The 25,853-nt window shown below is 44.8% G+C and overlaps 1 protein-coding gene across 1 annotated transcript in view; it reads left to right on the forward strand.

The window, feature by feature from the left end:
- Positions 1–315: 315 nt before the first annotated feature.
- The window catches only part of SLC14A2 (solute carrier family 14 member 2), a gene marked incomplete at its 5' end in the record, with an annotated part of 45,329 nt that continues 19,791 nt past the window's right edge, over positions 316–25,853 (forward strand). The window contains 9 exons of the mRNA XM_081096513.1: positions 316–489; positions 3,299–3,479; positions 4,466–4,655; positions 6,533–6,661; positions 10,876–11,068; positions 13,844–13,991; positions 15,001–15,135; positions 16,748–16,797; positions 17,335–17,509. Of these exons, the coding sequence (XP_080952639.1) occupies positions 316–489; positions 3,299–3,479; positions 4,466–4,655; positions 6,533–6,661; positions 10,876–11,068; positions 13,844–13,991; positions 15,001–15,135; positions 16,748–16,797; positions 17,335–17,509 (1,375 nt within the window). The remainder of the gene's footprint in view (positions 490–3,298; positions 3,480–4,465; positions 4,656–6,532; positions 6,662–10,875; positions 11,069–13,843; positions 13,992–15,000; positions 15,136–16,747; positions 16,798–17,334; positions 17,510–25,853) is intronic.

Raw genomic sequence — 25,853 nt, forward strand, 5'->3', positions numbered from 1 at the left:
AAATATTTCAGGAGTCAGAAAAAAAAGGAAGACACCTATTCTGGGTGTCAGAGAAATCTTCCCAATGGAATGGACTTTCTTCTGGACTTGGAAGAATAGCGGGGGAGGGGGGAGGGGGGGTTGGAAGGTAAAGTTCACATGATGGAGGAATGGCTCTAGGCTGCTCTGGCAGCACAAACTTCTGGAACAGCAGGTCCCATGTGTGTCAGGGCACCATATGCTTCCTGAGGCCTCTATCCAGCTTCAGCCAAGTCCATGTGAGCCTGATCCTGATGCACCTGTTCTGTCCCTTTTTTTCCACCAGTTGCATGACCAATGAGTGGCCGCCCCCTGAAGGAGATGTCTGAAACTCACAGCAGTCCTCTCCTGGCAGAGCCTCTTTCCAGCAGATACAAACTCTATGAGTCTGAGTTACCCAGCCCTACCTGGCCCTCCAGCCCTCAGGATACACACCCGGCCCTGCCCCTCCTGGAAATGCCTGAAGAAAAGGTGAGGAATGTTTCTCCTAGGATGTTTCCCAGGTGGGGTGGGGGTGGGGGTGGGAAAGGGTAGTGAAAGTTGCTATTTTCCCAACTACCCAATGCCTGTGTTATATAATGCCATAGAGGGGCCACTGTTCAGGGAGATTCTGTCCCAAGTCAATACATGGTCACTTCCATGATGAGTCCTACTTGGCCTAAGATGAAAATGTAGCTTGTGTGCAACATGATTTTAAAGACAAGAAATGTACACACTCATACACCAGTCTTCCAACCAGTCTCCAGAATCTTGCCCCTTAGACTTGTCCCCTTGAATTACCTATTATCTTCAAAAGGAAGGCCTTCATTCAAATGCCAGTCTTTATTTTTTTATGCATTTTTATTGATTTCATAGAGGAAGGGAGAGGAAGAGAGAGATAGAAACATCAATGGTTAGAGAGAATCATTAATCAGCTGCCTTCTGCACGCCCCATACAAGGGATCAAGCCCGCAACCCAGGCATGTGCCCTGACTGGGAATCGAACCATGACCTCCTGATCCATAGACGGATACTCAACCACTGAGCCACACTGGTCAGGCAAATGTCAGCTTTTAGCACTCCTTGAACACAGTAGCACAGAGGTAGCCTGGCTATAGCTATTAATACAGTGGAGAGGGATACAAGCCAGCAATAACAAACCCTGGGGAGAGAGAAGAATCTGATTTCCAGAGTTGCCACACTATATTATTTAAAACATCCAGTTTTCAACAAACAATAATGAGACATGCCAAGAAATAAGAAAGTATGGAACAGGGGAAATAAGGCAGCCAATAGAAACTGTCTTTGAGGAAGCCCAGACATTATACTTACTAGAAAAAGACTTTAAATCACCTTAAATACAATTAAGGAACAACAACAACCAAACATGTCTAAAGAGCTAAAGGAACATATGAGAAGTATGACCATAATATCTCGCCAAATAGAGACTATCAATAAAGAGGGAATTATTTTTAAAAGAAACAAGTAAAAAATCTGAAGTTGAAAAGTATAATAGAAGTGAAAATTTGCTAGAGAAGCTCAATATCAGATTGGAGCAGTCAGAAGAACGAACCAGAAAATTTAAAGACAAGTCAGTTGCTGGCATGTCTGTCTAATGTCTTTTCTGAAATAATTCTGGATAGTATATATTTTTTATCATTTCTAGCCTCTGATGTCTTGGCTCAATTAGCCTACTGGTCAGCCAATGATTCGACAGACATATTCTAAGGGTTCTGTGCGCATGTTGGGATATATCTCCAACACTGAGGCAGCTTTCAACTCTACCTCAGCCTGCACTTTCTGCTTGTACAGAGACTCAGACTCAGCCAGATGAGAGCGTAGGGGCCTCTCAGTTCTTTGAGCTTGCACACTGTCCTGGTCATGTGCCAGCCCTACACATGCATGAGGCCTTCTGGATTCACAGAGATACCCCCAAGCTTTTCCAACCCCCCTTTGGACATCTCATTCCTCTGTTTATCTGTTTAAGCTTTTGACTAGCTCATCACTCCCCCCAATTGTTATCCACCGTCTTGGGCACCATTTTTTCCACTGCTCTCATTGCCTTAATGGAGGAAAGAACTTTAGGTGTATAATTAAAATATAATGCAAGCCATGTGTGTAAGTTAAATTTCTATTAACACATTTTTAAAAAGTAGAGAGAAGCAAGTGAAATTAATTTCAATAATATATTTTACTTATCCTAATATATATGAATATATGTAATATTATTTCAATATATAATCAATATAAAGTATCATTGAGATAGTTTACACATTCTTTTTATACTAAGTCTTTAAAACTCACTTAAAGCACATCTCAGTTTAGATTAGTCACATTTCAGGTGCTCAATAGCCACATGTCCTGTTAGCTACTATAGGGGACAGCGCAACTTTAGAGCAAGGAGTCCTGACCGAGGGGTCCACAGGTAGAATCGCGGGGTAGGAACTTAGGAGGGGGGGGGGTGAGTCAGTCATCTTTATTTTTCTTAACCTCCAACAAACTTTCACATTTACTTCAATTAAGAATACAGGGAAAGAAGAGTAATAACATTTTCAGAGTGCTTGACTAATTTTCCTTTGATGTCCCAGCATCAAGAAAGAAAAAAAAAAAAGAATACAGGGAAAGAACAACAGTCATATTAGCACATGTGAGATTTTTGTCCTTGTCACAGATTGGGTTCCCCTAGGAAGCTGACTTGGAGATTTGCATATAAGAAGTTTACAGGGGTATGGCACTGGGTCAATACTTGCAGAGAAGTAAGGCAGCAGGATTAGAGCAGAAGCTGGGCTGTGATGCAGTCACCGTAGAGGCCTCGCTGCTCCTGTGGTGAGCGCTGGAGCTGGGATGGCCCTGCAGCGATTCTGAGTTAGAGTGGAGAGGCCCCAGGTATTCACTCCTCACTACCCTGAAGTCATAGTAGGCATTGGATCTGCCACGGCTATATGTGTATCGCAGTCTTTTCTGATATTGTGTTTCAGTGTCATTGGTTTTCTTTGTAATGCTACTTACTTTATTCATTTCCAAACATTTACGTTCTGAAAGGAAGTCCACAGGCTTGCCAAGTTGCCAAAAGGGATCCCTGGCACGAAGGGTTAAGAAAGGCTGCTGTGAAGAATGTGTAGAGATTCTGGGCAGAGCTGGTCTGAGTGGGGCAGTTGGGGCTCCGTGAGACACAGTGCATATTTGTCTTATGATCCTTCATATCAAAAAGAAAAAAACCTGGCAACCTTCTTTAGCCCCAAATGCTCCTGCTCTCAAAAAGCTAAATTCTCTGATGTTTTGTCATCGCTTCTCCTGAAAGGATCTCCGCTCATCCAACGAAGGGAGCCACATCGTGAAAATTGAAAAGCCCAATGAAAAGAGTAAAAGGAGAGAAAGTGGGGCAGCCCCCCGGGGCTCGGCAGGCCGGGGAGGCATCAGCCTCTTCCGAGCAGTGAGCTACCTGACAGGCGAGATGAAGGAGTGCAGGAGCTGGCTGAAAGGTAAGTCAGTGGCCAGGGAAGAAGCAGCCGGGCCAGGCCAGTGGGCCAGCCCTGCCTCTGGCTTGGAGAGAGGAAGCTGCTCCCTCACTCAGCCATGGTGAGGGCTCCCACCGATGGGGTGCGCCAGCCCTGAGTTGACTCGGGAAGGCATGACGTACCCTAATAACGGAATTCCCAAGGTTTTGGAATTAAATGCATTTCACTCACTTGAATTGTTTGAAAATCCTTCACTCCTCCAGGGAATAATGGAATAGCTTTTGGACAACCACTTAGCCTATAAGCCATTTCCCAAACAAGCTGATTGGTCATTCTTTCACTTTTGCTGACTGTGTGTTATGTGCCAAGTATTGGCATCACCCCACCGATATTCCAGAGTTTTTTCTTTTTAATATCTTCCTTCTCATCATTTCCCTAAACTAAATGCTGCAACAAACACGCCTCACCTCCCTGCCCCCACCTGTGCGGGCTGTACTGGAAACCAACCCAGAGAATGAGATCGACTGTATGTTCCCTCTTCTGGACCTGGCTTCCTCCAGGTCCTGACTCAATACTATTGTCACAGCTGTACTAAAATCACTTCTTTCCCAGCTTCCTTTCTCCAGACTACTGCCTCTGCTGCTCAGATACCAGCCCTCAACTGAATCATACAGCACCACATAAAAAGAGCTTCCTTCCCTCTCCACCCCTTCCCTTGGATCAATAAATTTCCCTTGGAATGCTCCTGGGGCTTCCTTGCCAACCAAGCCAATGGCTGGAACGGCGTTAAATTGGTCTCAGCACGGTGCCTCAGTGCGTACTGCAAAACTAGCACCCATGCGGACTGATTGCCGGGCCACTCAGAGATGGGCTGGGTGCCAGGCTGAATGAGGGGAAGTGTCCTGGCTCAAGCATCCCTGTCTGCCTTGGTTGCCACGCCAACCAGTGGTCCAGCAGGGAAGCACAGGCTGGACCTTGCTGATGGCTCTGGTTCTGCCCGTCTCTTTCAGATAAGCCGCTGGCCCTGCAGTTCACAGACTGGGTCCTAAGGGGGACTGGTCAAGTGATGTTCGTCAACAACCCTGTCAGCGGGTTCATCATCTTCATAGGGCTCCTGATCCAGAATCCCTGGTGGACAATTGCTGGGGGTCTGGGGACAGTGGTCTCGACCTTAACTGCCCTTGCCTTGAGCCAAGACAGGTGAGTCCCTTTCCATGTTGGTCTTGGGTTTTGAGGCAGACAGGTGGAGAGGTGATTACTTGTGTGGTCAGCCTACCTTATCCTCTCAGCCAGGCCGAGGTCTCCTGAGTCTCAGCTTTGAACAGGTCATTGGAGATCCTCACAGAATTAAACCACTCCTATGTTCACAGCAAATGACAGTGCCAGGCTCCATTTAACCGTATAGCCTTCTGGAAACACTTCCTCTGTGATAGGTGCAGAACATTTAGGCAGTTCTTCCCTCATGGAGCCTGCAATTTAGTTGAGGGGGACAAGACTAACAGGCAAGAAATGTCTTCTAATAATACAGGACAGTATGTAATACAGAGTTTGGAAAAGGCAAATTTAAGCCAAATATGCATCAGAATAAAATCCAATCCCTCAACTTGGCTTCCAAAGCCTCTCTAATACACCCACACTACCTACCACTGAACGTCACACTTGTTCCCAATTGAGCACTGTTGCTTCTGCGTATCTAATCCTGCCATTCCCTCAATCTCTCCTCCTCCAGGGAGCCACCCTGATTGCCCCAGTGTACTCTGACCCTTCCTTTCTCTCTGAACAACCACAGACCATACCCCATTACTATCTTAGATGGTTCTCTAATTGCTTTCTGGGTTTTCTCTCCCTGGCTATGTTCTAAGCATGTCCAAGATGAGAAGTCCAGTCCAAATGTTTCATATTCCACTCCAGTGCCTGGAAAAGATTTGAGCTTCATTACTGATAGGTCAGTACCGTGTCCTACACCATAGGTGCAAAATTCTAGGCACCTTACATACACATTCTTCCAAAGAGCCATGACTTCACCACTGTCCACAATGAGCCACTGACACAGCCACATATCCAGATCAGAACCTCCACCACTGCCCTCCACCACCACCCCTAGTATCCCGGCCCCATCACCACAGCCCACTGGTCCGGAGACTGTACTTTACAGATAGTAACCCAAAGTCAGCAACACTGATGCTGCCGTGCTGTGATGGAGCATGATCCTAATGAAGATCCTTTGGCATTGGGGTTGAACCGAGTTTTATAGTTTTGATGGTCAGAACAGGGGTATAAGGTAATGGGTTTCCTCCTGAAAACCAAATCCAGAAGCCACCAAACTTTTGACAGAGAAGTGTTCTAGAAGGGCACTCTCCACAGGGAAGGGCAGCTGTGGAAGCAACCCCTAGGGCTCCCCCAATTTTATCTCCCCAAGGCTTCCTCGTTTTATTCCCACTGCCCCTGCTATACCCAGCCACTGGCGCTGCGAGACTTCACAGGTATGGGCCAGCCGTCTTTGCTCAGTTTGCCTGAAGCAGCTAGAATGTAAAACAAAAAAAAGTACTAATTCTAACACCAAATACAAATGAGAAAATAGAGAGAAAATGCAAGCACAATGAAAAATAATTATTTTTCCAAAACATGGATTTCTGCTTCTCAGATAATTACTCTAGTCCTGAGGAGATTCTGAACACCCTCTTCTCTTCCAGCCCCCCATCTACAGCTGCCCCTGACCTCCACTCCCAACCACCCCCCTCTCTCTTACACACACACACACACACACACACACACACACACACAACTTCCCGGTGTCACACCTCAGGTTTCTTTCAGATTTCCCTCTACATGTAGCAATCTGAGGCTCCCCTGAGAAGGAGAGTGTAGACACAGAGAAGACAAAAGTGCATAATGTAATTCTAGATCAGCAAAGGTAATCAAGGCGCACACAGGTATGTGTGTGTGTGTGTGTGTGTATCTGGAAGGTGCTGGCAGCTATTTGATTGCCCAACATCCATCGAATAAACTGACTCCTCTGTGAACAGCAGGAGAGAGGGACAATGAGGTCAAACACAGATTACTCTGCTTCCCCCCAGGTCCGCGATCGCCTCCGGACTCCACGGGTACAATGGGATGCTGGTTGGGCTGCTGATGGCCGTGTTCTCCAAGAAGTTTGACTATTACTGGTGGCTTCTGTTTCCCGTGACCTTCACCTCGATGGCCTGGTGAGATGCCTCATTGTTTCTGCTCCCAGACCCACGGAGCCCCAGGATGACTGCTGTGTCTTAGAATGGACAGGGGCGTGCACCGTCACGAGGCCCCACGTCTTCACAGTCAGGCTGGTCTGTCCTGAAAGACACTGTGAAAGTCCATGAGTTCAGTTGCACCCAAGAGGATCATGTTTGAATCTGGAGTGACAGGGACCCTTTAAAGCAACAAAGCACCGCACATTTGGTCTCGTGCTGATAGTCCTCCTTGCATGACAGGCTATTCTAGGTGTTGGGGACCTTTTCATGAAAAAGGCTGACATGCATTTCCTACATGCACAGTGCTAAGCAGTGTAGGGCTATTACTGTCCCCGCATACAGAAGGAAAGACCAAGGCACACAGAGGTTACATAGTTTGGCCCAAGGTCACACTCGGTAAAAGAGATCACTGCTAGCCTTCTGAACGCAGAGCCTGCACTGCTAAACCCCAGGCTCTATAGTAATCATCTATCCTGTGGCCCAACCAAGATCCAAAAGCTGAAAACTGGCTGGTGATAGATGCATAGAGCTTTCCTGGACCAGTGCACCTGTATTCAGAGCATAGAGCCTTTGATGAGAAACATCAGCTGAGATCTTACTGTGAAATCACCTCATTGTGCAGAAGGAAGGTAAAGTAAGGTGGGAGCGTATTAAGAACTATCCACTGGGTGCAGGGTGTGCGAGGCCTTTTACTCGTGGGGGCCTTGCATCCGCACCAGGTCCGCAGGGTCCGAGGGCGCCTGCTGAATGCAGAGGCAGGAGGCCCGAAACGAACCCGTAGCCTGCAGCCCTGGGCTCACCTCCTCTCAGACATGCTGACTGATTTTTAACATCTTTAAGAAGTAAATGGCTTTCTTTGATTTCAAAGTCTAGAGTTACTAAAAGCAGTTAGTTTAATGTAGTTTAAGTACTGTTCCATTACTTTTTAGTAGTGCTTGCAAATAAATTACTACATTAAGCATTCCAGGGAACTTATGTTTTTTCTTGGGGCTTCTTTCTTAATCTATCAGGACAAGCAGCTAAAGCAGTCAATTCTATGGGGATTTCCTTAATATCCCCCATGGGCCTCCATGTAAGGAGTAGGAGGACTTGTCCTTATTTGCATACATTTGGTTTATAACTGCATAGATTAAGCCCCTTGGCACAGTTCCTCAGCCACATCACACTGGGAGGCAATTTGTCAGCCCCACCCTTGCTTCCCAATTTTAAAGATAAACACCACTGAGCGCCCTACTCCGGGCTGAGCTCTGTGCTACTGCTGTAGTTGTTCACTTATCTCACTGAGTCCTTAAAAGCCAATCCACAGCATAGGTATTAGCAGTGTCATTTTCCAGGTTTATCCAACAAATGTTTGCTGAGTGCCTGAGATATGCATGGACTATTCTAGGTGTTGGGGACCATTGTGAGCAAGAGAAGGTCTCCATCCTCTTAGACCTTACATTTTTCTTGGCAAAGATAGAAATAAAATGCATGAGCCAGTGAATTAAGAAGATCACTTCAATGTGTGATAAGTACTTGAGGAAAATAAGATGGGGCAAATGAAACAATGATTCCAGATGGGGATGTCAGGACACCACTTTGCAGAGGGGTGTTTGGCCTAAATGACAAGAAGGTGCCTGCCATCTGCAGATTTGAGTGAAGGATGCTGCAGGCAGAAGCAGCACGTGGACAAAGACCCCAACTGGAGACGTGTGATGTGTTCTAGAAACAAGACCAGTGGGGCTGAAACCCAGAATGGAGGGGGGCAGAAGGTGAGGCCGAAGTAGATGAGGGCCAGACCCCATATGCCTCGTAGATAAGTGAGCCTTTGGATTTTCATTATAACTGTGATGGGAAGCAGTTAAAGGGTTTAAGCAGAGGAGTGATGCGATATGGTTTAAATCTAAGCAAATCACTCTGCTTGCAGTGTGGAGGATGGATTTCAACTGGACAAGAGTAAACCCTGAAGGCATAGTGAGTTGTTTGCTACAATAACCCACAGGGATGAGGACAGTCTAGAATAGGGTGGTATCAGGGAGGTGGTGAGAAGTGGTGGGGCTTGGCTATATTTTAAGGAAAGTAGAAGCAATAGGGCTTCCTGAGAGGCTGTGGGGCATGGGGTTTGTGGGGGGTGACTCAGATACTCCTATAACTTTCCCGAGCACCTGGGCTGATGGAGAAAACTAAGAAAAACAGGTTGGTGGTTGGAGACAGGATGCAAATTGAGGGTTCTGTTTAGACATGAAACCTTAAACTTCTAGTAGAGATGTTGAGTAGGTCACCGGATGTGCAAATCTGGAACTTAGCGATATGGTCAAGATTTGGAACTCAGAGGCAGATAGAAGACATTTTTTTGTCCATGGTACTAAAGCTATTACCCAGAAAGAGAAGGAAAGAAAGAGAGAGAGAGAGAGAGAGGATCTTCTAATATTTAGAAATTGGCAAAAGAGAGGAAGAACAACGGACAGAGAGTTGTGAAGGAGCTGCCGGAGAAGCAGGAAGATAACTGAGGATGTGCAGTGCCATGGCAGCCCAGACAGAGAATGTTTCAGTCTAGCCCAGGGGTGGGCAAACTTTTTGACTCGAGGGCCACAATGGGTTCTTAAACTGGACCGGAGGGCCGGAACCAAAGCATGGACGGAGTGTTTGTGTGAACTAATATAAATTTGAAGTAAACATCATTACATAAAAGGGTACGGTCTTTTTTTTTTTTAGTTTTATTCATTTCAAACGGGCCGATCCGGCCCACGGGCCATAGTTTGCCCACGGCTGGTCTAGTCAGAGGGTCCAGCAATCAAATGCAGGGAGCAGGGGATGACTATGGATTTGGCAAGATAGACATCACTGGTGAACTGAATGAGATTCGTCTTCATGGGGAAAACTCTGATTAGAGTGGGTTTAGGAACGCACTGGAGGAGAAAGATTGGGGTAGCAAAGATAGATAATACTTCTGAGGTGTATTGCTGTAAAAGGAAAGAGAAATGGGGCAGTAACTGAGCAGACATTAGATTAAAGGGGAGGGCTTTTAAGGTAGAAGATACTAGAATATGTTTGTGCATTTATGAGGAACTAGAGTATGTTTGTGTATTTATGAAGATAATCCAGAGAAAAAGGAGAGAATCACAGGAGGGAAATCTTTGAGATAGATTGGTTCCCTAGGTACAGGGAAAAGAATTTGCCTGATAAAGGAACAGGAACACATCCATCATGTGAAATAGGCAATGAGGAGAGCATGTGGACACAGGGAAGTTGAATGTGGATCTTTTGGTGGGGAAATGAAGCATTTCTCATCTTGTCATTTCTATTTTCTTAATGAAGTAAAGCAAGGTGGTTAGCTGAAACTAAAGGAAAGCAGACGTGAAAGTTGAGGAGAAAAGAGGAGATGTGAAATACTTGTCTCAGCAAGTTGGAGAATTAATTGGCTAGGGATGTGAACAGGGTTTTCAGGCAGTCTTAAATGCCCATTTGGGCTTCACAGTCATTAATTAAAAGTAGACCACTCAGCCGGATCCTATGATTTCATGTTTTGTCCTGAGCTCGCTGAGTGTGGAAGACGTAGGGTGTTAGGTGTCCAGGGTATCCGGTCCCTTCAGAGGAAACAAAGCTAAAGAAGATTAATTACCTAATGTTGCTCACTCAGCCTGTAGTTAGCATTTGCACTCAGCTCTTTCTCCAAAAATCTGTGTTCTTTCCAAGGAAGAGGCCAAGAAGAAAGGAAACACAAACAACTCAAGGTGTCATTTTCACATGGTGGTTCCCAGAGTAATTCAAAGTATTTTAACTGAATCCAATCCTGTGTGCTATCTATGTACCATGGCAGCCTCCTCCCAGAGGCCAGACTCCTAAAACATTATCACAGCTTAGCATAATAGCCATTGCACATCTAGATGAGCCAAAGACAATACATGATATTTTGTAAGAATTACATTTTGGTTCACTTTATTGGTTTAACTAACAAAGAAATGTTTATTCTATAAAGTCTTTTATTCAAGACAGTTTTATATTATTTTTAAATTTTGTTTCTCAAAGGTGCGGCCTTAAATTGAGTATCCTGTTCCCAATCACAGGTCAATGGACTGCTTGAGTCTCAAGAGAGCCAGGAAGGACCGTATCAGGGAGAGGGGACAGTAAATGGCACAGTGGTTAGAGCTGAAGAGATGGTGTAGCTCTAGGAATGACTACAGTGATTAACCCTTTGCTTCTTCCATCGTCAGCCCAGTTCTTTCTAGTGCCTTGAACTCCATCTTCAGCAAGTGGGACCTCCCAGTTTTTACACTGCCCTTCAACATCGCGGTGACCCTATACCTGGCAGCCACAGGCCACTACAACCTCTTCTTCCCCACAACACTAGTGGAGCCCGTGTCTTCGGTGCCCAACATCACCTGGACGGAGATCGAAGTGCCCTTGGTAAGTTACCCTGTGGCAGATGAGTTTGGACCCCCTGATCCCACTGCAGACCTTCTCTCTAACTGATTCGGGCATTCCCCAGGCTCTCCGCTGCTCTACATGCCCCTCCCTCACATGACGGGTCTGGTGGAGAAGAGGACGGGAAAGGGTCACTGCCACCTTCACATGGTCTTTCAATAAACCTTCATTGAAGCCCTATCTGGTTTGGCTCAGTAGATAGAGAGTCAGCCCACAGACTGAAGGTTCCCAGGTTCAATTCCAGTCAAGGGCATGTACCTCAGTTTCAGGTTCAATCCCCAGCCCTGGTCAGGGCACGTATGGGAAGCAACCAATCTCTCTCTCTCCCTCTCTCTCTCTCTTTCTTCTTCTTCTTCTTCTTCTTCTTCTTCTTCTTCTTCTTCTTCTCCTTCTCCTTCTCCTTCTCCTTCTCCTCCTCCTCCTCCTCCTCCTTCTTCTTCTTCTTCTCCTTCTTCTTCTTCTTCCCTCCCATTCTCTCTAAAAATCAATGGAAAATCCTCAGGTGAGGATTAACAATATATATATATATATATATATATATATATATATATATATATATATATATATATATATATTGAAGACCCAATCCATGCCCTATCCATGAGGCATGGTCCAAGTGATAGCTGCAGTGATGTGTGGTATTGCCAGAGAGAAAGGCCCCACCCACCTGTATTGTGTGACTGTACAGTTCATCACTGAGGGGGCCAGGGTGGAAAGGGCCACAAGGAAGAGATGGCTCTTGTTCACCTTCCAAATAAACAGTTAGAAAGTGGTAGAACCCAAATCCACATACCCTGAAACCCAAACACACTCTCTGAGCTCCCCACCCCACCACCACTCTGACAACAGGCTTCTCTTCTACCATCCAGAGCTGATTTGAAGACTCAATGCCATTTCCCTCTTTCTCTTTAAAACAATGAGGGGAGTGACTTCCTTTTTGTTGAACAGGCATGTTGTTGTCACATGAGGATTATCCAGAGTATGAGGAGCCTGGCGCTCAGTAAATTTCCACCATACACCTGACTTCCCCTCACACCAGGGTGTCAGCTATGGCCTGAAAAGCAGCGGGGAGGGGAGGCAGGCCTCCTGGGACTATAGTTCACCAAGTCCCTGTAGAAGGAATCTTCATTCTAAATCCAGGCTTCTTTCCAAGTCAGCTTGTTTCCTCATTCCTCTCATTCTTGGCTGCTTGGGCTTAAAATCTGTGTTCCCAGATGGAAGGTGGGAGCCCTATTCCCCTCAGCATTCCTCAGACTTCAGGAAGTCGTGGAATATTTATTGAGTAGCTTTCCAGCCTGTCCCCCCACTTAAGCTGAGGTTCCTGGACTGGCACAAAGTGTTTCGGGTTCCTTTAAATAACACAGGGCCCCACCCTGTCATTCCTTGCACAAGTCTGTAGGGTCTAGCCCAGACAGTGCCTGGTTATTAAAAGGCCACCTCCTCAGAGACAAGGGTGGACAACTCCTAAAAGCTCTGGGAGACTACTCAAGCAAAAAAAAGATCAGACTAACTGCAAAATCCAATCAAGTTGTGAAAAAAGTACAAAATTTCACCAATGGGAGAAAGACAGTGAACTCCCAACATCTACAATAGATTGTCAATAACTAACCCATTGGTCCCCAAACTCTGTTGCACATCCAAAACCCCTGAGGCACAGTCATGCTCCATACCAGTTAAGTCAGGAAGTCTGGGAGGAGCCAGGCATCAACATTGTTTGTAAAGATATGTAGGTGGTTCCTGTGTACCCAAAGTTTAAAAACCACTGAGCTATCCAATACATGTTATTTAGCACCTAGTCAGTACCCTGCCACAGGGAGCCCTGTCCTCAAACAGGTTATATGATCTGGTCGTGGAAAAAAGAGTTTGCAGGATTTTAAAGCTAGAAGATCATCTGCGGGGCCATCCTCCTCATTAGAGCGGAGGGCACCAGAGCCTAGAATGAGGAGGTGACATGCCCATGGTCACACAACCTTGTACAGAGGCCCCCTGAGAGCTGTAGCCCTCAAGCCCCAGGCCAGGGGTCTCCCTGCCCTGCCGATCTCCTTCCCTTCCTTTTTGCCCTCAAAGGACAGCCAGAATGTGGGTGATTCAGCGTGAGCGGGAAAAGGCCATCTGACATCACTGCCAGTTAATCATCCTCAATCCCAACATCACCAAACGACGCTCAGCGCAGGGACGGCTGGGCTTTGTGCTCTCCAGACGGTCTCACAGTACTTTCTTCAGTGCTGAGTGCTCCTCCTTCCCAGGGCCTCCTAGACCCCAGGCTAACGCTGAATGCAGCAGCCACCAAGAGACTAGGGGTCAAGCTCAGAGGCTGCAGCTTGGGCTTGGCCACCAATGTGCTAAGTGCCCTTTGGGCCATCATCCATCAAAATGGCCTTGAATGGTCCCAATATTCCTAGAGTATTTCTAGGATTTCCCGTAGTTCACTGAAATCCCCAATGGTAATCTAGAGAGGAGGTTCCCTCAAAGTAGAAGCCATGTGTCCCTCAGAAACACCCTGCCAGCCCCTGGGTTGGGGAGCCCTGCTTGGCTTTGCATGAGCAATGCTCAGATGCCTGCAAGGTGGTGGAGTGAGAAGCTGTTTGTTCCAGGTCACACCCTCCCATCTTCTCTCACACACTGGAGGGCACAGCCATACTCCCGTTCAGCCCCATTACCCACCCACCCCCCAGGAATGGCTTAGTCCTGGCCCCGAGTCTGGTCTTTGCATGACCAGCCCACACTCCAGTGACCTGGATTCTGTTTACTTTGCAGCTGCTACAAGCCATCCCCGTCGGGGTTGGCCAGGTGTACGGCTGTGACAATCCCTGGACAGGTGGTGTGTTCCTGGTGGCTCTGTTCATCTGCTCGCCACTCATCTGCTTGCATGCAGCCATTGGCTCCATCGTGGGGATGCTAGCAGGTAGGACAGCACCCCTCTCTGCAGGGATCATTTTCCCACGGTCATTCTCACACACACACATAACAAATATTCTATACTTGCTATCTTCACTGGAGTTCATAAACCATAACAGGTTACTTCTCCATTTCTTGACTCTCCAAAGGGAGCAGATTGCAGTAGCAGGACACATGGAGAGATGCAAGTGGAATGAAGACCAGTAGGCTTGCAGACTGAGCCCCTAGGAGCTAAGGGGTAGAAGCAGAAGCTGATAGGCAGGAGCATAAGTGAGCCAACACTTTGAAATTTTGAGTAAGCTAAAAGAAAAAAATATTCTCAAAGATTCTATTGCCACTTGAAAATGTAATTTAGTATGTCTACATATATATATATGTGTGTACACACACCTAGATATGTGTATGTGGACAACAGAGTCAGAAATTAGAGTTCGGGGCATTGGGAATAGGAACCTGTTGACTCATTCCAATATTTTGCAAAAATGTCTTAGAAACAGAACTTTAAAAAAAAGTTACCTGGAAAAAATTTCAAACTTATCAAAAATAAAAGTAGCTCAAGAGGCACCCATAATCCTTTACCCAGATTCACCAATTGTTCACATCTCACCCATTTTGCTGTATCACTTCTCCATCTCCATATGTCTATGTATGCACATTCATGCTTTTTCTCAACCATTTGAAGCAGAATGTTTTCAATTGAAATCTTTCTTGCTAAAAATGTAGCTTCTCTGGCCAAAGAGAGGGCTAGAGTCCCATGGCCTTACCCTCCCCGCAACGCTGGAAGTAGCCATAGATCTGCGTCAAATCTTTGAAAACCAGCTTGGAAACCACTGCTCTGTTCCCATTGCTGGTTTCCAGAGACCAGGCACCATCTGTAGAGGCTCCTTTGATGGGTAGCTATAGCAGGTGTCAGGGGGAAAGGCTGGAATGAGGCCACCCTGATCCCAGCACCAGCCACAAGATGCCTTTGTGCTGTGACCCAGAACCAACCAGAAACACCACACCTTATCCCACAGCCCTGACAGTGGCCACGCCCTTTGAGACGATCTACATGGGCCTCTGGAGTTACAACTGCGTCCTCGCCTGCATTGCCATCGGGGGCATGTTCTACGCCCTCACCTGGCAGACCCACCTGCTGGCCCTCGTCTGTGGTGAGTATTTGGGAAAGCTGACAACCAAGTCACTCTGCTATTCCTCCCTCCCCGACACCTACCTTTGGTGATGAAACCCATGGTGACCACTAATCAGAAGTGAGAACAGTGACAGAAGGACCAGTGGCTTGGGTCTTTCACAGCTGGGCGACTTGAGGTGCCTCCTCCATCACATAGTGCATTCCTACTCTCAGTAACTCTTCATTCAACAACGATTTGTAGGGCACCGCTAAGTTCCAGACCCCAGGCGAGGCATGGAAGACACAGTAGTGTCATGAGGACATGGTCTAGCAAAAGAGGATCCATTGCACAGCTATTAAGGTTGTGATGTCTAAAAAGATTGTTGGAACGATCTAATGAGATGGTGTACTTGGGAGCATTGAGATCTAAGAAAAATATAATATAGCTCTATGGAAGCTTGAATGTGTAAGAGTAAAGACAGAATGCTGTGTCCGAAGAGAAATTGAGCATAATCATTATATCTGCATCCAGCACCACACTCTGTGCCATATAAACATATGAACCCTCTTAATCCTCCCAAGATCACTACCAGGCATGGATTGTCAACCCATTTTACAGATGAAGAAATGAGACTCAGAGGGATTAATGAACCTAGAACTCAGCTATTAATGGCAGATTCAAACCCCAGGCCCATCTTTCCATCAGCCTTTCTGCCCTGGTTTGCTTACATTCTCTGGAAACAGCAGGATTTTAATAAGCAAAACTAGAGACAGGGCAGAATCGCATCCAGGAGAGCTTTCCTTTTGTTTTCTCCCACTTCGGTGTGGAAATGCTAAATGACTTCCATGCCCCTTATATCCCCCTCAGCATAGCACAAGGGTGGACATGGAGACAGTGACCTCAGTAAATATTTGTTAAATAAAAAGCACCAGGTATTTTGAGGATCAGATTGGGACTGCCTTTGGCCTTCAAAAAAGTGGCAGGTTCCTGTGGCTAGAACCTTCTGGGGAGGTTTCAGAGGGAGGTTGAGGTTCATCTCAACACTTTCAGGGTGGGATCTGGACAGGCAGAGAGTGGAGAAGGTGTTCTGGAAAGAGAAACAGAGAGAACAAAGGGGCCGGGGCAGAAGGAGCTTGTCCAGAGGCACCAGGGCTATGGCAGCTCTCCCCTAACTGTCCTGGGGGCCCACATCCTGTGGTTGAACCCAGATGACTGGCTCCTAGGAATGAGCTCAGAGAATCAATAAAGTCCAGCTCTGATGGGACTTGGTGAAAGTCCAATGGCATCATGTTTGCTCAGAATCTCGAACAGGAGGGGCCTCATCTGGAGCTTATATAGTCTGACCACTCACCCCACAGACAGGTAATCATTCAGGCCTATGCTCAACCATCTCAAAGTCAGTGTGGACAAGTAAAAGATGCTAAGTGACCCCTGACTCTATGCAAGGCCACCATGGAAATGGGAGGGGATAAAAGGATATGAAAGTTTTACCCTCTGCCTTCAGAGAATGCACAGTCTGGTGGGAGATGGGCCACATGTCAAGATGTGGTATAGACACTGAGGCTGCTGGAGACAGGCTGAGATCCCTGCTCTTGGAGAGGGTTAGGGGTGGGCCCTGGGAGCTGACTCGGTGATCCTTGTTCCTCTGCAGCCCTGTTCTGTGCGTACATGGGAGCAGCCCTCTCCAACATAATGGCAGTGGTAAGTTCGGACTCTCCTGAACACTGTGCCCGTCCCTAGCCAGGGCTTCAGGATGTTTGGAGTCTTGAGGAAGAATCCTGAGGGGGTTATAGTAGCCAATACTCTGCACAACGCCTTTGTCAAAAATTATCTAGGGTTTGTCCTAAGAAGCACTGGCAACTGGGTATAGTTGCCTCTGAAGTGTGCATCACGCGCGCGCGCGCGCGCGCGCGTGTGTGTGTGTGTGTGTGTGTGTGTGTGTGTGTGTGTGATGCAACCAATAGTGGAGAACAAGGATGCACAGATAGTACTTGTGTTTGACTGGATGTTGGAGACCATCATTTCTAGGCCAATTTTCAGCTTCATCATTAAAAGATTCTGGTTGTGTCCAAAGGTGACAATACCTCAAATTCATAGACCAACTCCTCTGTCCTTATGACTCCAGAAACCAATGCTGTCACTAGGAGAGCTGTCCCAACCTCAATCCCTACCACATCCTTCTCCCCCAGGGTCCCTGGAGTCTAGGAACATTTTCAGACACCAGTGCTTTTCTTCCAGGTTGGTGTACCACCAGGCACCTGGGCCTTCTGCCTCTCCACCCTCATCTTCATGCTCCTGACAACCAACAACCCCGCCATCTACAAGCTGCCCCTCAGCAAGGTCACCTACCCAGAGGCCAACCGCATCTATTATCTGACCTTGAAAAGCACTGAAGAAGAGAAGTCCTCCAGCGGTGACTAGCCAAGTTCTAGGCAGAAATGCTCTTTGCCTGAACCTTGTTCTGCTCCCTGTGGTCTTGATTCTGGGTCAATCAGCTACAGCACCTCTTTCTTTGCCTCTCCTTGCACCTGTACGGAACCAAACACCAACAACTCTCTTTCCAGATGCCGGTTTTCTCTCTCTGACCAAATTGCCATAGCTATCCATCATGTGACATTAGAGGAAGTTGGTAACAAGCTTACTGGAGTTAGAAGCAAGTCATGTGTTTTCAAAGTCATCGACTTAAAACAAGAATATTATTTGTTTGTATTTAGTATTTGGGGAAGGTGATTAAGAGATAATCTTGTTGGCATGTTTAACTGAATAATAGATGCTATAAAATTGATCTTAATGAGTGGTTCCTAGGCAGACACAGAGTGAGTGAAAATTCAGGGAACACATGCAAAGAATTGAAGTCACCATAGTACACAGAGCTACTAGCTGATGGGTACATACAGCTTTGCATAAAACCTTACACTGACAACTATGGCACTGGAAGTGTCTAAATAGGGAGTCTCAAACATTTAGTGGTCGGAGTAAAGGGCAAGGTGATATTCCATAGTAGAAAGGAATTAATTAATTAGAATCCTACGTGTGACTTTTATTATAAAGGGTAAGTGTTTCTCAGTGTAACTCAAACCAGCAACATTGGGCAGAAATTCCAGTTGAGGAGAATACCTGAGCTCATTTGTGAATAGCTGGGGAAGTTTATTCCATTTTCTTATTTGCTTATGGGTATTGGAGGCTCTTTGAGATCTGATATTTCAATGGTTAACCTTGACTTTACATAAACAAACAATTATTCATGAATTTTATAATTTGCCCTTCCAATTAATACAATAACTAGCTTGCATTTAGTATTTAGTTGTATATAGATCAGGAGTTGACAAACTTTTTCTGGAAAGGGTCAAATATTTTTGGCTCTGGAGGCCATAGTCTCTTTTGCAAATACTCAACTTTATTGTTGTAGTGAAAAATAGCCTGGGATGGTATATAAATGAATGGGAGTGGTTGAGTTGATATAAGACTTCATCAAACAGCAAGCTAGATGTGGCCTCTGAACAGTAGTATGTCAGTGCCTGCTACACATAGTCAACACAACAATGGTCAGGCATGGATGGGCAGTCAGCAGGCCCAAAAGACACCACCAGGTTCTATTCCACAGACATGTACCTGCCGGGTGATAGTGTGAAAATTCTTAGGAAATGGAGGGGACACAAGAAAGTGAGATTAGTATGACCAGACTCAGGAAGATGCACCCTGATGCCCTCAGAGAATGACAGACCCAGTGATGTGTGCCAGCAGGTGCAGATTTAACCGTCCCTCCTTCCACACAGATGTCTGGGAACCACTCCTAAGGCTCGCCGTCCTCCACTTCCTCACTCTGTTTCCCCCTCTGCCAGTGGGCTCACCACCGTGCAAGGAAGAAAAAACCATGACCCTTCGGAAGCCCAGGAGTTTCCAGCAGCAAGAGCAGGGAGGCTCATAGAAGCTCAGGGTTGGAAGGGAGTGTGAAGGCCAGGTAGTCCCCCATCCTGTGATGCAGAGGCCTCTGTAGGAAGCTCGGGGGCTCAGTTCCCAGCCAGGCTTCCAGCAGGGCACAATTACCCAAAATGAAAGGGAGACCCTAAGGTATTCTAACAAGAGATAACAGAATCAGAGATACCCCACTAATTGCCCTAGGAAATCGCCTCTTCTCTCCATTAAGCCCTTGAGAAGCTCCGCCCAAGAACTGAACTGTCTTTTATTGGATTTCCGGGAGAGGAAAACTAGTTGGATATGAAAATTCTTTCAGCTCACTTGGGTAACTATCTCCTCCCCTCTCTTCTCTTCCCTCCCCACTTCATAGTTTGTCATTTATGAGGTACCACTTTGATCACAGGGATCTAGGTTTTAAGGGGGGTTTTTCCTCCCAAGTTTCCACTTTAACAACTCCCCTCCCCTCCAGGAATGAAGAATTTAACTATATTACAAGATGCCAAACTCATTTGAAGACAAATAGATAGAAGTTAAGTTAGTCAGAAAAAGGAAAATTATATGCCCAGCAAGTCTGGAAAAACCACAGGGCCCCCAGAAAGTCTATTATACACTGTGACCAAAATGGCCAGATATTTACGTAGAAATAGAAAAACAAATTATCTGCTAGTTTGAGCAGAAGTAAAAATCCCCAGGCCTCTGAGAAGTCTGCCCCGTGCAGATCACACTGTCTACAGGCCACAGACAGATGCCCAGATGTCCTCTGAAGTAGCCCAAATAGTCTCAAGGGACAGGAGAGCTCCCTGGAGTGACCTTGCCCCACCTTCACCAGCACTTCCCCATCTCACTGACGCCCTGAATGAGTAGAGGCAGGAGACCTAAACTTACACATTCTCACCACCAGCATGAGGTTGCAAGAGGGCAGGCCACTGATATTATCTACTATCACCCCGAATACCAGCAGAGGCTTTTGGAAAGCTGAACATAAGTGTTTGTGGCTGAACATTAATAAGCAGTCATTAAAGAGAGAAGGAATATAAGTGTGGGACTGGGGAGAAGGGGACTTTAGAGGAAACATTGTCTTAAAATCTCTTTTTTTATCACGCACACCCCTTTTCCCTGTCCCCTCCCCAAATCTTATCATTTCCTCTCCCTCTGGCTTCACCATCTCCCCCTCCCATTTTCATCTTCTCTGCTACATGGAAGAGTTTCATTGTCAGCGTGGAACAGCATTGTCCTGCTGTATTTTTAAATCATGTATCTCAAATCATCTTTCCAATCACTTTTATGGTAATTGACATAGTCAAGTTTTCTACTTCTTCTTGGTCAAACTTGAGAATTTGTTTACTGGGAAATAATATATTTTCTTTAGTTTTAAATTTTTGATGCCATAGAGTTACTCATAATGTTTTCACAATAATTCAATCTCTTGTATATCTGTGGCTTTGTCTCCTTTGAAATTTCTAATCTTATGTGATTTTGCTCTCTCTTTTCCTTAATCAGGTTTGTGAGAGATTCATCCATTTTATTGGCCTTGACAAGGAAGCAGTTTGTAATTAATTTGTTATTTCTACTTGTTGCAGTTTGTTCTTTATTTTATTGATTTTTTTTCCTGTTTTCTCGTGTTTTGTTTAAATGTTCTTTTTTTTAAGTGATGTAAAGTTTCTTCATTTTAGATCTTTTTCCTTTAATGACAAAGTAATTTAAGGCTATTAATTCTCCTCTGTGTACACCTTTAGCTGTGTACTGTAGGTTTTGAAGTATTCTACTTTTATCAGTTTTTAAGTAGTTTGTAATTTTAGTTTTGATTTCCCTTTGATCCAAGGATTATTTAAGAATGTGTTTTTTAATTTCCAGCACTTAGGAACTTTTTGATACTTTTAAACTTTCTATACCTAGTTTTATTAGATTAAGACAGAGAATATTGCCTGTAAAATCTCTATTTTAAAATTTTATGAAATTTTCTTTGTAGCCAATTACTTGATTGATTTTGGACATATAAAATGCAAATTTTTATTTGAAAGAAAGACATTAAATTGATTTATTAATTGCATCATTCAATTATTCTATGTGCTTATTTATTTTTTGTTCATGGGATCTTAATTATGAAATGGGTTTATTAAAATTCAACTATAGCCGTAGCCCGTTTGGCTCAGTGGATAGAGCGTCGGCCTGTGGACTGAAAGGTCCCAGGTTTGATTCCGGTCAGGGGCATGTGCCTTGGTTGCGGGCACATCCCCAGTGGGGAGTGTGCAGGAAGCAGCTGATCAATGTTTCTCTCTCATCAATGTTTCTAACTCTCTGTCCCTCTCCCTTCCTCTCTGTGAAAAACCAATGAAATATATTTTTTTAAAAATTCAACTATAATTGTATAGCTTAATAAACTCTTTTGTATTTGTAAAACCTTTGCCTCATATATGTAGCAGCTATGTTGTTTGATGCCTATTGACTATCATTGATTCTTCATAGATTTTATCTTTTACTATTACAACTGCTCATTTTATGATCATTAGTGCTTTTAACCTCATATCAGCTTATTAATGTTGCCATACCTACTTTCTGATATTTTCTTATACCTTTGTTTTAACCATTATTATTTTCTTTTAACTGTATATCTTAAAAATAACATAGAGCAATGTTTTATATTTAACCTAAGCTAAGTGTTTCTGTAATTTAGTAGGATAATTGAACCCCTTCATATTTATTGTACCAATCAATATGCTTCTTTTATTTATTTCACTTTGTTTTTACTATTTACTTTTTGTTTTCTGAACTTTTCTCCTTTTGCACATTCGATTATGTTACTATCTTTTTCTTTCTTTCCTTTGTTCATTTGGAAGCTCTGCTATATTTCTTCCATTCCACTAGTGGTCACTGTTTCTTTCCCAATGCTCATAAGCAAAACTGTATTTCTCTGTTGTTATATAAAAGCAAGACACTAAATAGTTTACCCACACAAGCTACCCCATTTTGCCAATGCTCCTTGCTCACCCTGTGGAATGAAAACCTTTATACTACTTTCACTCCTCCCCAAGGTCCTCATCCCTAACACACTCGCTTCTCCAATATTTTCCACCTCTAGATTTTGCCGAGATCATAATTTCTTTTTCCCCTTGCAATATTTCTCTTTTTTTAAACAAACAAACAAAAAGGAATTCTATCATTGTGGCTTTGGAGTTTACTATTTATATTGGGCGTGTTAGCTTTTATCACTGTGTTCTCTATTCATCACCTTCCCCTGTTTTGTGATCTTGGTTCTTATTCATTAATTACCTGTTTAGAAGTCCTTCTTTTTTGTTTTCTTCAAATAATATATGACAGAATACAGGTGACACATTCTCTGACTGTTTGCATGTCCACAGTTTCTTTCTCCTGCTAAGTGAATGGCGTTTCAGCTGGGGTGTCTGGGCTATATAGCCTTTCCCCTCAGTTGTCTGGAGGTGTTGTGTCTTCATTTTCTGGCTGCCAAGTGTTACAAATAAGAAATCTAATATCAATATCATCCTTTCATTTTATAAACAACCTGCTCTTTCTTTCTAGAAGCTTGTAAGGTTTTCCCCTTATCTTTGGAGTTCAGGGATTTTATGAAGTTAAGCCCAAGTCTTTTCCCACAAATACTGCCTTTCAAGCTGCAAACTCAAGCCTTTCTTCAGCTAACGTGTGTCTGGTTAGTGCTTTTCCTCTCTCTCTTCCTTTTTCTATTTCCGGGATGCCTGTTATTCATTTGTCAGTTCTCCTTGGTCTCTGCTCCAAGTTGCTCTTCTCCTTCGCAATGTTTACCATTTGTATTTTTGCTCTGCTTTGAGATATTTCTTCCACCTGATCTTCTAGACCATTGACTCAGATCCCAACAGTAGCCTGTCTTTTCTTCAATTCAACAGATAAGTTGAATATTTTAGTTCAAAAATCATGTTTTCATTTCGCAGTATCTTTAAGATGGGAGTCACAATTGAATCTCCACGTGTGTTTCTATTATTCTTTTGTTGTTGTCTATCTCCTCTTGCTCTGTAAATCAGATACAGCTTCTGGTAACTCATGGCCCCAAATGTCTGTCATTCCCCTTATTCCCTGACTAATGGGCGCCTGTATTGGTAGCTCAAGAACACTTGCCAACTTGCATGAGCCAAGGCCCTAAAAACTCTGCCTTGAGGCCTGACCTCATTCACTCATTCACCCAGGTGACATTGTATGAGGAACTGTTAATATGTTACTCAGGCCCCCACTTGACAACAAACCAGGAAAGACTCAGACCAGTTCCTGCCTTCAAGGAATTCATTTTATGGGGATTTGCCTGGCCAGGTGAGTAGTCTCACCCGAGGTGAAGATGTAGATCACACCACAGATTGCCTGAGCCACATAAGTTAACAGCACCAGTTTCATTATTTTGAGTGAAGCATCTGTTGGATTGGTATCCTATTCAGAAAAAGTATCGAGGAGGATTTTAAGGGTCCCAGAAATTTTCAGTGCCTGTTCTCCACTTGTCTTCTATCTTGCCATTACCTATGCCCAAACATTCCCAGCCATCCTTTATATTTGAACCTGTTAAAATATAAACAGTTCTGGGAAGATAACACAGTAAGCATGATCAGTCATTTGCATCTTAGATTGAAGGAATGATTTCTGGGAATAGGTTGAATGAAAAAGGAGGGGAGGGTACAAAGGAAAAAATGGGTAGCACATTTTAAGAGAGTCTTTGGCAAGGAAGGGTCTGCTGAGTGACTAAGGTCTGAAGCCCCCCTGGCTCATCAGGAATGCTAGTGAAGGTGCTGTATTTGGTTTAGGAAAAGAAGAAATGACTGGGCCTATAGTATGAGGTAATACATGTGGTAACTCAAAGTTACTTTGGAGCATGGAACAAGACCCACTAGGAGGGAATGATAAGCAGGCAGACTTTGAATCAGTGGAGAGGGGTGTTTTTTAACACTGGAAGTTGTCCTGTGAAACCCTGAGTTCCCTGCTCTGGCAGTGCAGGCCAGGAACCAGAGGCCTGTTGGGGATGCTTACTTTGGTGGGGGTAGACCAGATAACCACTGTAGACTTTCTCTTCCAAGTTTCAGTGATTCCATGGCCCTAGGTGACTACAGAGGAATGAGGAGGAGATATTACTGAGGTAGCAAAAAGTTAAGAACATAGAGATGGAATGTACCCAAAATATACCATTGTTGCCTTTGCAGCTTGTCCTAGGGCTTAACTGACTAGCCATGGGGTCAGTTTACCAAAATGCTCACCATGGTTTTTTGTGTAGATGCAAGATAAGGGACCAACATAACTCAGCTATGCCTTGTCCTTCACCTTCTCCCCATCACTCTCCTCTCTCAGGTGGTTCTTCTGGTCAACCCTCTAATATCTGCCCATCAAGATACTCAGTCTTCCTGGCCTGTATCTGTGGCTACATCAAACCCATGTGCTTCCATTTTTTGTGCTTCCTGTAAGAGTCTTTGCTTTCTTGGGTCATAAGGCTGCAAGGGCTTGGGGACAGCTACAGTATAAAACCAGTTAGGGGTTGGTAGTTTCAGGGTGACTATGATTTCTACTCAATAAACCTCAGTCTCATTTGGCAATTTTAAAGGCATTTGTGTGTGTGTGTGTGGGGGGGGGGGGGGTTAATATATTTTTAGTGATTTCTAAGAGGAAGTGAGAGGGAGAGCGAGATAGAAACATCAATTATGAGAATCATTGATCAGCTGCCTCCTGCATGCTCCCTGTTAGGGTTGAGCCCGAAACCCAGACATGTGCCCTGACCAGGAATTGAACCATGCCCTCCTTGCTTTTAGATTGGTGCTCAACCACTGAGCCACACCAGCTGGGCATTTTTTTATGTGAGATTATTTTTAACTTGCTTGCCTTTTCCTGCCTCTTGCCATTCTGAGAAAATAGACAAATCCATAGGGAATCCTTCTGTCCTTCCAATGTCCCAAAGAGGGAAGTGAAGAGATTACCAGAAAAGTCCTCTTAAAGTATGTGAATCAATAATTAGAAGCCCCCAGCACCTCCTACAGCTGCACAGGCTGCTGGAACAGATGAAGTAAAGGAAGTAGCTCTTTAGAGAACATTTAGCTCAGCTTGCATTTATTCTTCATAAACTCTGGCCTCTTCCTCTGGAAGAATCCAACTTCTCCAAGTTTAGACTCTGGTGATCAATGCAGCCTCCTCCCTCTGAGACGTAGACATGTAGAGTTGAAGGGAGCCATGAGCATTGGAAACTTCGTTCTGAAGTGAATTCTGATTAACTGAGCCTCAGGGCAATAATCTGTAGGTACAGGCAGTTGTCTTGGGGAGTTGTTGGTTAATTTTTTTTAGTTTTGAATTATTTCATATCCCAGAAGGAGGAACAAAAGTTGCCAAAATAAAACCCGAAAGCCCTCCTGTATATCATTACATTTGTGCCACCCAATAAAAGGCCAAGGAAAGCTCTGGGCCATTGTACACCAGTCTTCGGTAGGACCTGTCAGAAACAAGGTTCCATCTTATTCTTCTGCTTTCCAGAAGGGCAGTTGGTTGCCCACCCTGTGTCTACTCTAGTATGTGTGACTGATACTCACTACACTTCCATTTGGCTCATGGAGTGGCATGTGAACTCCCTGGATGGTTCTTCCAAAATAGACATTTCCTGTCTTTTCAAACTGGTTAACATGTTGTGCATGGGTAGAATCCTCCTGTTGCTTCTGGTGCAGGTGCCTAGGGGGCTGGAGTGAGGGAACCACAAGAATTTCAGGAGATGCCAGTGCAAGAAGGCAAGGGATAGGCATCCAAGGCTGAACCAAGAGACCAGTAATCCGGGGAATAAGTAAAAGTGTCGTCAGCAGACAGCCATGGGCCCTGAACTTTCAACACCAAGGGAG

This window comes from Myotis nattereri, assembly GCF_964212035.1.
Source record: "Myotis nattereri genome assembly, chromosome: 8".
Lineage (NCBI taxonomy): Eukaryota > Metazoa > Chordata > Mammalia > Chiroptera > Vespertilionidae > Myotis > Myotis nattereri.